The sequence below is a fragment of the Pyrus communis genome, chromosome 6, assembly GCF_041283825.1.
Source record: "Pyrus communis isolate YQ-2024b chromosome 6, ASM4128382v1, whole genome shotgun sequence".
NCBI lineage: Eukaryota > Viridiplantae > Streptophyta > Magnoliopsida > Rosales > Rosaceae > Pyrus > Pyrus communis.
The window spans coordinates 22,825,543-22,838,574 of NC_142570.1; the positions used below are offsets into that span (position 1 = coordinate 22,825,543).

The following is a 13,032-nucleotide window of genomic DNA, read 5'->3' on the forward strand; positions in this document are numbered from 1 at the left end:
CCACCCTGCGAGAAAAGCCACGTGTCGAGATAGCTTCCGCTGGTGTCACTCTCTTCCCCCAATCCAAAACCGCCGTCACCATTCTCCCACTATTGGCGTTGGACAGCACGTGATCGTAGCCTTTGCGTACACCGTCCACTCCCTCACGCTGCAGAAAACCAAAACTCACAGATCGATCGATCATATCCTCCGCCTCTCTCTCTCTCTCTCTCTCTCTCTCTCTCTCTCACTATGTTTACTCTCTCTGCGACGCCATCCACCGCATTCCTCACGCCTAGGATTTCGCCGTCGTCTCTTTCCTCCTCGACCTCCGCTGCTTACTCTTCGTCACTGTTGTCTTCTTCTCGGCTGTGCTTGGTCTCTCTGAGGTGGCGGAGCTCCGCCTGTCCTTGCTTGTTTTCCACCTTGAAGGTGACTGCCATGGCGGAGCTGGTGAAGGACACTGAGTCGGCTTCTTTGTCGCCCATTCAGTGTGCAGAGAGGAGGGAGACTAACCATTCTCGCACCTTTCTCAATGCGACCACTGAACAAGGTCTGAGCTCTTCGCCATTTTCTTTGTTTGGTTCCTCAGAAAATGCAAGAAAGCTAGTAGTTTTTTTTCTTGAATTGAAATTTTGCCTTTCTTGAATTGAAATTGGTCCTCAATCTTATTTTCGTGGCCGACTTAAATTTCTATGGTGAGAGCTCGTCGCGTTTTGTCTGTTTGGCTCCTCAGAAAATGCAAGAAAGTGAATGCGCATACATTTTTTTCTTGGAGTTGAAATGTTGCCTTTCTTGATTTTAAATGAAATTGTTTCTCAATTTTAATTTTGTGGCCGATTTAAATTTCTATTTGATAGTTGCTTGAATCTTGATGTTCACGTTGCATTTTCCTTTTAAATTTGCTCCAAAGAGCGGAGTCTTTCAGTTATTTGTCAAAAGAATTTTCTTCTCTAAACTTGGAAGTGATGAAAGTTTCAAATACAGAAGCCCTAGCACTGCCCAATACTTGGCCTTTTCTCACACCTACTCCACGTCCAGCCCCCTAGTATTTTCAAATATCCGTCTATTTCTTTGTAACCAACCCTATCGTTAAATGAGTGGAATGTCATGATAACTTGTTTTCAATTTGAAGGAAATGTTGACAAAAAAGTTCCTATTTATGTTAATGAAACCGATTCTTGTTGGGCATGTATTCTTTCATAAGGATGTACAGTGTTTGTTTTTCAATCCTTAAAATTATATGGTTTTTACTGGCTAGCATTGGCACCCGATATAGAATGCCATATAAAAAGGTTTAGATACATTATTTGGGTTTATGAAGTATACAAATGAGATACCCATCTTTTTGTAGAATACTATTGGCCCTCAGTCTGTAATTGTAGCACTATGTACTAGGGCATGATACTGTAGCCAGGGGTTGGTTATGAGACTTGTATCTGTATATATTAGTGGTTGTAGTTATGTATGGTGCTGTAGACCAAAATGATCACACGGACAAAATGATCACATGGATGGAAGGTATTTTATGGGATATAGTTGTTACTTTAAGGTTATAACTTCTGAGTAATGCTTTCCCCAAATGTATACGCATATAAAGTATATTCTGAATTATGTTTTTAAGCCTTCTCTAAAGATATTATGTTCTAAGGAAAACCGCTGTATCTTGAAATGAGTAAAAAATTATTAACAAAATTGTCCATTTTCGAAAACCAGCCCACCTAGCGTATTCAAAGAACAAACAAAAACAGAGAACAAATGAAGAACAGTGAAAGTTATGACAAGTCAATAGAATCTAATTATGAACCTAAAAGTACGTCATACTTTGCATACCTTATTTCCTTATACAAATTTATTAAAAAGTAGTGGTTTCATTAGGTGTGAGTTGTCAACACGTCGAAGTTGTTCAATGGTTATTGCTCCTTGTTTTTGTGTTATTCTCCTTTTCTGTATTTTTTTTTTTTTATAGATTGTACACGTCATATCCATTGTTCCGAGTATGTGCCTGTGGAAGCCAGATTTTTTTTAGACTAGATATCATGATAAGATCTACTTACTCAACAGCTTCATCCGTTCCAAGTCCATGGTAGGTAGATACCCATCAATCCATGCTACCATAACGAAATGGGTTCAGTAACAATATAAATTTCGAATGATTCAAGAATCGTGCAAAAAAGACTTGAAACTGAACATGGATGCATCAAATGGTTGGCTTTCTCATCATGGGATTGCGTTTCATGTAGGTACAATTTTTGCAGGGTATGCATTATTCACTTTTGATAAGCTACATTAAGAGCACTTTTTGCTTGGTTTAGGAAGGATTTTCGCTGAAAGACCTGTGTAGTGGCCCTACCTTATTTTTGTTCACACCCATCGTAAAATTCCTATATTTATACCCCACCATGCAAATCAAAAGAGAAACAACAAATAAAAGGAAAGACAGATTACCATTAGTCAAAACATAGATTAAATAGACAGAATATGGCACATGGTGACGGATAGGACCACATGAACTAAAAAAGGGTTGGAGGACTAAATTGTAACTGTGGACAAGTTCAGGGACCATTGCTCATAACCCTTATTATTATGATCGCCAAAAGTTGGGCTTCTTGCTTCAAATATTTGGAGCAGAGGTTTGTAGTATATGCAAGCTTCAAATCTTGTTTAAATTCATAGCTATTTGATTGGCTTGTTCGACATCTGAACCCTGTGGTTGGATAGTATTTGATTGGCGTGCGACCGTCAGGATACAGTCTAACTCCTAATAGCCAAGAATGTCCTCAAATTTACAGTGCAGTATCACTGGGACTATGGTCCCAACTGACTCATTTTCTCTCTTTTTCTTTCTTCCACTCCCCTCATTATTTTTACTAACCGTTTTGTAAGCATAACCTCCGATGTCATTGACTGCATGCTCTGATATGTAATTCAAATGTTCTGTGTCTTCTTATTCAGGTTCCTTGAAGGTTATATTTTTGTTTTTCTTACTTGTATCCTTGTTTTGTAGTTAAATAATTCATCTATATTGTTTTACATTTCCATTGAACATAAACTTAAAAATCTTTGTCAACACTGGAAAGGAATTGCCACTAGATCTAGAGCTAGTTTGTCATTAACTGCAGCTTTCTTAATGAAAAAAAAAAATCTCCTTTCTTAAGCAGCTTTTCTTTACTTTATTAATGTTCTCCTGTTTATTGATGCTAGTTTTCTCAACTTGTTTGAAATGTTCATCTGTAGAGCTGCTGTCTGCAATAAGGAAGGAAACAGAAGCTGGCAGGCTTCCCTCAACTGTTGCTTCAGGAATGGAAGACTTATATCAGAATTACAAAAATGCTGTAAAATTCTTAATCTTGTATTTTACTGTACATAGTTAGATCTGCTTCTGATATTTAATTTTGAATTTACTTGATATCCATAAACATTTTGGTTCGAGTCTCATGTGAAAGCAATTTGTGTACATGCGTGCATCTGTAAATTTAATTTATTTCAACAGTTTTGGCATTCAAAATTGCCAAACGAAGAAGCTTTAGGATTTTCTTCTCAAAATAGAAGAGATTTTAGTATATACTGCTGTAGCCATATTATTTAGAGACGACAAAACTGGCGATAAAATTTCATAAATTCATACAATTTTAAACTTCCTGTTCCTTATGAACTAGGAATATCTTTCAACTTGCTAAATATATTGTTAATTACATATATCCTATGCTTGGCTTTGCTGATGAGTAGGAATTAGAATTCTTTGAGATAGATATTTTGTGGTTCAAGGCCTACATTTTTACTAGAAATATTGATACTAATTGAGTAGGACCAAATCTTTAGTTACAACTACTTAACGTGACCATGGTACTTACAAATTGTGAGTAACTAAAACAATAACAAAAAGTCAATCACAAGCTAGCACGCGATTAATGTGCCTTAGCACGCGATTAATGTGCCTTAGTTTTATCAGAAATCTGAACCATTTACATGTTGTACTTACACGATCAAATAGCCACAATGTGGCGATTGTGTATGGATCTAGAACTTGTTTCATGGTTATTTTATTACAAGCTTCCATAATAATCACTGTAAACTTTCTTAAGTTTGAAGCTTATCTTTGTTATGCTTCATTGGTTAACTCATTGTGTATGGATCCTTCTCGACTAAAGTGAACTTTATATATATATATACATACATACTAGTGTGTCTGTGGATCTACACACACACACACACACATACACACACGTAGATGCCAATTTTAGGGAGGTGCCCTTTTTTTCCTTAATTAGCGGACATGGAATAATGTGTTCGTTAAATGTCAATAATCTGTCAGTAATGTGTGGCTGTAATTATATGGGTAGCTTCAGGAGAGTGAGATCAGTCTGCTTTAATTATTCAAGCACATGCCAATCGGCTTTGATTTTCTAGTGTTTTTGTATATCTGGATTTGATATTCCGTATAGAGGTTTGAGGACTTGTTGTTCAATTATTAGATCGTATATGGATGGCTTATATGCATTAGATGTCCCAGAAGTCATTAAATCTAAAGTGATAAGAAACTCCTTTTCTTTTTTTTTCATAATCCTATGCTATCATTATTCAGATTCTTCAAAGCGGAAATCCCAAGGCAGATGAGATTGTGTTGTCAAATATGACTGCTGTATTGGATCGTGTATTCTTGGATATAGAGGTAATACTGGGTTTTATATGCGTTATCATACAGTTGCCTTAGTTGCTGATGTGTGTATAACACAGATAGGAAACCAAATTATCGTTTGTTTTCTTGTATACTTGTTTTATTTTATTTATTTTTTTGTCTATATGATAGATCAATAATTTTTCAGGATCCATTTATCTTCTCACCATATCACAAAGCAATGCGAGAGCCTTTTGATTACTACATGTTTGGTCAAAACTATATTCGTCCTTTAGTTGATTTCAGGTATCTTGACGACTTCTATCCTTTTTACCATCTTCATCAGCTACTTTGATGTATATAAACTGAAAGATGATGCATTTATTCTTGTTGTCTATTTTTGCTAAAAATGAATGTACGTACTATGCATTATTTCATGAAGTTCATTGGAGCCTTAAAATTGACAGGGTCATGGGTGATTTGTCCATCCAACGTGCTTTCATTGGATCATTCAGCATGAGATTAAAATCATTTATTTTGATTTATACGAGAATTTCTTTTATAGAATAGTTGTATTGGGAATTTTAAATATTCTGATTTTAATCGTCGATACAAAAATGTAAAGATCAATTTAATTTTGATGTGTCTTCATTTCTTTGCCCTTTTCTGACTTGTTTAATGAAGTAAATATAAAATGGAATTTATAACCATTCGTTTTGTAGTTCTTTTGCTGAATTCTTTACTGAATTTTGAAATAAATCTACACTACAGTATTATTATGGACTAGAGTAATGCAGTGCTACCATAAGTGTGTCCAATTATTAGAAAAAAGATTTTTCAAAAACTTGTTAACAGAGAATATTCACACGAAGAAACAAAAAAAATGCTGGCAACTCACATTTTCTTTCTTTGTGCGCTAGTTCTTACTTTCTTATATTCACGTGAATATGAGTTCTAATCCTAAATTCTGATGATTATTTGTGCAGAAACTCATATGTTGGCAACCATTCCATTTTCTATGAAATTGAAGAGAAGCTTCAGCAGGTGCATATTCTCAGTATTCAGCTTATTTTCTTTGTGGGGTTAACAACTATACATTGCTGAATTGTGAAACACTTACTTTCTAGAAGCAAAGTTAGACTAAACTTCCTCCTTGTTTTGTTGTTACAACTTACAAAGTTATTTAGTGGCCTCCAATATACATGTGATGTAAATGAATGTTTGGCAGTTCAAGTTTAGGTTTGGACATATATATGTTTAAGTACTTCAGAAAACAATGTCAGAGAACTGATAAGGAGTGATGGTCTGAAGGGTTCCTACCAGTCAGTCTCTTGCATGGGCTATCAAAATAGTAACTGTTTTTCAGTAGAATGCAATACAATGCAATAACTTTGTATTGGTGCCGTATATCACATTTATAGTTGACCAGTAGTTGTCTCAATTTTTTTTTGTGGTATGATTTTGGTGGTACTGTGGTATGCACTATGCAGACGCCATATCATCTTGATTAGTTTACACATGGAGGTGACTCGTGATGTAATGCAATTGGATTATGCATGCAGGGTCACAACATCTTTTTGATATCAAACCACCAAACTGAAGCAGATCCAGCTGTCATTGCCTTGTTGCTTGAATCAACAAACCCACATCTCGCTGAGAAAATGGTGAATTGCAATGTTCTATCTTCATTCTAAGCGTACATTGGATGCATACACTATTTTGTGCACTTACAACTGTTTGCATAACCAAATTTTAGACTTTGTAATTTTGTACTGCAGACCTACATAGCAGGAGATAGGGTTGTGACAGATCCTCTTTGTAAGCCCTTCAGCATGGGGAGGTACTTGTGAATTCTTGGATAATGTTATGCAATTAGTATGCACCTATGTGCTTTGATTAGTTAAATGATGAAATTCTCATCATTTTTTCTTTTAATATTCTTACAGGAATCTGATATGTGTATACTCCAAAAAGCACATGAATGATGTTCCTGAGCTTGCTGATATGAAAAGGAAAGCAAACACACGGAGCTTGAAGGAAATGGCAGTGCTATTGAGGTACCTCAATTATTTTGTTTGTCTGTGCAGTGTCAAAGTTGGTTTGATTTTATTGGCGGCTCTTCTTATTTCTGCTTATCAAGGTCTGACGGTGTTACTACCATGTCAGGTCCTGTGCAGAAAGATTTTTTTTCCTTTTTCTTTTTTGCATTGTTTTTGTGTTCTTGGACAATCATTATCTCTCCCTCTTTCATATCTTTTTTCTGTTTTATTTGCTCTTACCTTTTGGAAGACTTGGCGCAAAACTAAGCATAGTGGCGTTGTATGATTCTTACAGCCGACCCCTCTTATTGGGATAAGGCTTTGTTGGTGTTGTTGTATTTGCTCTTACATCTTGCTCAATTCTTGTCTCATTGAACCCTATTAAGCACTACACATCTCAGAACTAACCAATTTGTTTGAAGTGAATCTTCTTGTTGTTATAGCTAGTAACAAACTGGTGATAAGGGCGCTAAGCTGATTTTCCTTGTTAGCGTACAAAAATGCATATCAAGTTAACAAGTCAAGGAAGCACTCACCCTTTTTTCTCCATTCATCATTCTTGTGCTAATGGACATGGAAATTTGATTTTACTTGTTGCATAAAAAATGCATAGCAACTCAAGGAAGTGCTCCTCTTTTTCTCATTTCATTCATCCTTCTAGTACTTAATCAACACCTACTTGGTTTTTTATACTAGTATGTCAACTCAAAATGGAGTACTTGTCATACTTTGAGTCGAGGATACTATTAAAACTGAAAAAAAATTCGTTTTAGGTGCTAGACTGAGAGAGCAAGGGCTCGTTTGTGCCTAGGATTGGAAATCTCACTAGATTCCATGTATGTTGAAGGAAGAAATGGATGCCAACTTGTAAAGCTTGTCGAAATTGAAGGTAGAAGTCGCATTAGTCATGAAGGAAACTTATCATTCCCAATTCTAACCTTTATGTGGGGATTTGAAAGGATAAGTATACTTCTTTACTAATCCATCTTGTACCTTTTAACTTGTACAATATGCAAGTCGTCACCTATTTCTTCATTCAACATTCATGAACCTAGCGAGTTTTCCAATCCAAACTAGTCCTCGAGACCAAATTAGGCCTGAAGGTTCAACATTGTAACAAATGCTTACCTTTAGGTCTTCGATGGTGGTGGGTTTGCTAATCAGGGTGGGGGATGATCTCTCTAATTTCAATTACTCGTAAAGGAATAATATGCATTTAATCACAATATTAGTGGACTGTCCACTCTTTATGTAATTTTATTGTTTTCTGAAATAAAATTTGTGTCGCTTTAAGAAAAAAAGGGTCAAGTTGAACTTCTTTATCTCTGTTTGTTCTTGTATTATTTTTTTTTTCTAGGACACATGCTAGATTCCTACTAGAATGAGAAAATCAGTGCATGCTAGATTCCTACCTGAATGAGAAAATCAGTTTTTCTTCTCTATCCTAGGTGATTTCAGATTAGGTTTCCATTAGGATTTTGGCTCGTCAAATATGTCCTAATTGGTTTAGGATTGTTTTAGGAAAATTAGAGGTATACAGATTCTTGTCCTAGAGGGATTAGGAAAGAATTTCAGTTTTCCTCATTCAATTTAGGTTTGCATTTCTAGAAGTCTATTTGGATTTGGATAAGTGTAATTTCCTAGTCCACTTAGAAATAGGAATTCAATCAGCCTTGGGACATGTAAGCCGACCCTATGCCTACAAATAGGGTGTGGCAAGGCTTAATTTTTAGAGAGAAAACAGCCAGAGACAGCCGAGAGTTTTGAGATTAGTTCTAGGGTTTGCAAAAGTTCTGTAATCTCTATTATTAATCAAAGGAGCAGTTATTTCTCTACCTAGAGAAATCACAACTGGATGTAGGCAAAAGTTCTGCTGAACCAGTATCATTCTTGTGTGTTTCTAAGTTTTTCTATATTTGCTAGTTTAGTCTTTTGCCGTTGGTTACATTAAAGAACAAGGTCTAGTGGGCGTGTTTTTCAACAGTTTCTAACCCACAACCTTTTTTCTGTAAAGTCTTGATAAGAGTTCTTAAAATATAGCGAGCACACAAGGGGTAGTGAACTAAAGAGAGTGATAGAGAGATCGAAAGCTAGGGTTTGGGGATTAGCATAGGAATTTCAGAAATTTTTTGTAATAAATTATTCTTCTTGATAGTGCAAGTGATTATCTCGAGAGAGATCACACGGGAACGTAGTAAAAGTTAGCCATCTCGATAACAATTTTTCTTGTGATTATGTGAGGCGGTGTTTAGTTTATTGTTTCCGTTTACTCACATATCATCATCCAAGCTGTTTGCATAACATCATAATCCATCGAAAAGCAAGATCAAGAAGGGCATTAAAGTTTAACAATTTTCTTTTCATAAAAAACTTACTCTTTTAATGTGATGAATTTGTTTACCTATGTTTTCTTAATATAGCCTTCTAATTTAACATGTTTTTATAGGGGCGGGTCACAGATTGTATGGATTGCACCTAGTGGTGGAAGGGACCGGCCAGATCCTGCAACAGGAGAATGGTACCCGGTAAGCTCTTTCAACTTCATCATGTATGAGAAGATTGAGAAGGAAATCATGTATTTTCATTGTTGATGTTTAATATTTTTTATTTTTTGAGCTTTCTTTTTGTTAAATGTTTTGATCTGTATGAGGAGATTCAATGTTCTGATGATGATTTTTATCTTGCAATTGTCTCTCTAGTGTTGCCACATGAGGGGTCTTAAAGTTGCATCTATATGTTCTAGTTGTAATTGTGAATTTAGGTCCAGCAAACCCGACTGCGTAGGTGTAAAATCAAAGGAGTTCTTTGGTTCATCATGGATAGAATAGGGACTCAACAGCTCTAGAGGAAATCATAAATAGATTCAGGATGATTTCGAAATATTTTCTGTTTTCTGTGTCTGTTGAAATAAATTACTGTTTTAAGCATTTACTAAATTTGACCTCAACTTGGTTGTATTCTAATTGAGGAGTTGGGCTTCCATAAAACGAAGATTGGCTACAATTTGAGATCACGTTGACATAGTGTTCCACTATAACCAAGAATTTACCAATATAGATAAGCATGCACCTATCTTGACAAGGATTTTGAGTTGATGGTGCAATGACTTGATACTAACAAGTCTAACATACATGCGAACACGTAGACATAAGTGTAAGTGTTGTCTTCATAATTCAAACTTCATACTGATATAAGTTGGTCAGGCACCTTTTGATGCTGCTTCACTGGACAATCTAAGAAGGCTTGGTGAACATTCTGCTGCACCAGGGCATATATATCCCTTAGCATTGTTGTGTCACAACATCATGCCCCCTCCACCCCAGGTTTGTCAGCTCTGTTTTGGTGGTTCCTGTAGTGCTACTTTTCCACATTAGTGACACAATTCTTTTCCAGGTAGAAAAAGAAATTGGAGAAAGGAGAATGATCGCCTTCCATGGTACTGGATTATCGGTTGCACCAGAAATCACCTTCTCTGATATTACTGCTTCCTGTCAAAATTCTGAAGAGGTTGGTTCTCTAAACAATGTCTTTCAACTTCCTGATTGATTTGGACGGTTCCTGTTGTATTCTTTCGGATCTTTACATTATTCTGCAACGAAAGCTCATGTGTAATTATGTTCTGGATCTGAGACTTAGCATTGCATTTTAAATCATGGCATGATACCGTTTGATAAACTGCTGAATCATGTGGAAGAACTAGTTCCGCCTATTCAGTGGTGATGAACATTGGCATTTAACTAATGCAGTCGTTTCCTTAGTCAACAATTATGTGAAACTGTATGCAAAGGTAGTTTAGTGTAGGGGTATACTATATAGAAATCTATATATATATATATATATAATGTTCATTCATACGAGAAAAAGTCTTGAAAGCTAATGTTCAAGGACTGGGAAAGTCATTTCCATTGATTTCTAATTGTTAAGAGTAAATTTCACCTTTATTCCCTGAATTTTGAGTTTTGTTGACTCTGATTGCTGGCTTCAAAACTTTCGAAATGGGCTTAACTGAGACACATACTATGGGGACCAAACGTTTTGAAGTTGAGGGACCAAAGTGCCACATTAGTCAAAGTTCAGCGTGCAAAATTGACATCTACTCTAAATGTTTTTTTTTTTTTTTTTTTTTTTGGTAACTTCATCATTTTTCTTTTATCTTGTTTCTAAGTATTCTGGCTGTTCTATGTTGCAGGCTAGGGAGGTATACTCACAAGCTCTGTATGGTATTGTTACTGAACATTACAATGTGCTGAAAGCTGCTATACATTATGAACAAGGACTAAACGCATCCACTCCAAATGTTTCTTTGTCACAACCATGGAGTTAGTCCATCTTTAAGCAGATTGCCTTCCTACTTTGCTTTCATAATCAGGTACTTTCTTAGATCCTAAATTTTCGGTTCAAATCAGAAGCATGGGAATAACTCCACATTCAACTTACAAGAAAGAACATATCAATAAGAATTAAAATGAACTAACACAACTCACTTCAGCACAGCAACCCAGTCCAACATAATCGATGACATGATATTGGTAACTGGAGCCTCAATGAACCAACGAGAATCTGACTGTCCCAAAGTATATCCATCCCAAAAATCTGACTGTCCCAATGTAAATCCATCCCAACCCCATTTTAGTTCTCAAAGTTCTGTTACGCTCCAAAACTGCCAAGGGGTAGCATTTATTAATTTTTTCTGTTCAGTTTGGTAAAATTGATCGGAATTTTGTTTTTCTTTCTAGAAAGGGTAGTATCTACCATCGTATCTATTTTGATTATCGGTAGTTATCAGTTGTGTGACTACTGAAACGCATGTAAAAAGCTTTTCATTCTGTTTGTGTAAAACATTGTGGCTCGTACTTGAATGAAAAAATATGTTGACTAGCAGCCATGTTTTACAGGGTTCAAGAGTATTGTGTGCGTGAAAACCCAAATAAAGAATCTTGAAAATCATAGAATTGTATGCAGAAATAGTTATCACTTTCAGGGTTTTGTTTCTGCTGTCATTAGCTCAGTAATATGAATTCCTATGTTGACTAGAGTGCTTTTGTTACCGTCTGAAGATGAAATTTGCGCTCTTGGGGCGGCAATTGAATTTAATGGTCTTTTGTGAACTAGATTTGATTGAATCTCGCAGGTTAGGACTTTACCTTAATTTTGCAACTCCTGACCAAAAGTTGACTGGTATACCAACAATCCACTATGCCAACAAGATCAAATTGAAGCTGATGACCGACCAGAGTGTAAGTTCACCACCATCTGAAATCGATGGATTCTTTTTGTGCATATGGTTTTTCGGCAAGAGCTGAATTCTTCTTCAAATGGAGCTGTCTCGCAAGGGTCAGTTTTAGGTGTATACTGTGCAGATGAAGCCAGTTGTTGACTAGCCATGTAAATCAAACCTCAATTTCTTTCTAGTAGTAGATGTTGAATCAATTTCTTTGTACTACTTCTTCGACACCTGAGAAGTCTTACATTTTAAAGGAGAAACCTTTCTAGCCAAGATGACTGCCATGGAAGCAATTTTGCGTCTAGTGTTTAAAATTTTCATGGATCGATATCTGGGAACTCTTAATCTGCACCAAGAAGTACCCTCAAGAAGAGGCTGTGGTTGCCCCTCTCCTAGCAGCCAAAGCTGCGAGTTCGGGAAGCAACTCGTGTGACAGGGCCTGTTGCAGCAGCAAGAGAACCCCCATTGCATTGTCTTATGAGCACACCAAATGCTCCTTTAACATCGTGGAAACCTCCATCAAAATTGACCTTCAGCCACCCGTCTTGTAGTATAAATCTCCCGCACATTATTTTTCACCATAATCCCCAAGCCATGAGAGATTATTCCCCTCTTTGTCATAAGAGGGATTAGTCCTCTCTTTCCACAACGAAGACAGGTGTAGCTTTAGCATAATCACGCAAGGCCAACCGTCTGACAGAGAACAACTCTTAGGGAACAAATACACATTGCCACATGACGTTCTGCGCTAATGAAACAATGAAATTTAAAAAAAAAACGTCTTTATTTTGTTGGCACCTGACACCACCTTGGAAGTGTACTCGTTAGACAAGTTAATGGGTTGGATTCGAATCGAACCTGATCTATTGACAGGTACTCGTGCCGTACAAGTCTTTCTCTATAACAGAGTCACCATAAATGCATGATAGCTTAGTAGATCACGGCGACAAACAACTGTCTCAAGTGGGCAAGATATTATGATGGATCACCATCTGAACTTGAAAGGGCAATGTTTCCCTTGTCGAATAAGCAGCAGCTCATAGTGTAAATGGGCATTATTTGGGTGCTGGGGATGTAGGGTTTCAAAATGGCATCCAACCAGTAACTATAACGACCCATTTGCAAGAGCAGAGCTCAACCGAGCGGAACGTGCATAAAGGAGTCAAATGCTT

At 36.5% G+C, this 13,032-nt stretch overlaps 1 protein-coding gene across 3 annotated transcripts; it reads left to right on the forward strand.

Moving 5' to 3' along the window:
* The first annotated feature begins 96 nt into the window (after positions 1–96).
* On the forward strand, positions 97–12,133 carry LOC137710986 (glycerol-3-phosphate acyltransferase, chloroplastic). Of its 3 annotated transcripts, none has more exons than XM_068450173.2 (13): positions 97–532; positions 3,217–3,314; positions 4,565–4,651; positions 4,806–4,903; positions 5,584–5,641; positions 6,160–6,261; positions 6,376–6,437; positions 6,544–6,654; positions 9,083–9,161; positions 9,840–9,959; positions 10,030–10,143; positions 10,826–11,005; positions 11,768–12,133. In XM_068450173.2, exons 1-12 carry the CDS (start codon positions 232–234, stop codon positions 10,958–10,960), a joined length of 1,365 nt encoding a protein of 454 aa, XP_068306274.2. In that variant the 5' UTR covers positions 97–231; the 3' UTR covers positions 10,961–11,005; positions 11,768–12,133. The 3 variants fall into 3 exon arrangements, with proteins under 3 accessions (XP_068306274.2, XP_068306275.2, XP_088552152.1); XM_068450174.2 differs by having other exon boundaries at positions 114–532; positions 11,749–11,887; XM_088696026.1 differs by lacking the exon at positions 11,768–12,133 and adding an exon at positions 11,126–11,261 and having other exon boundaries at positions 114–532.
* The last annotated feature ends 899 nt before the right edge of the window (positions 12,134–13,032 follow it).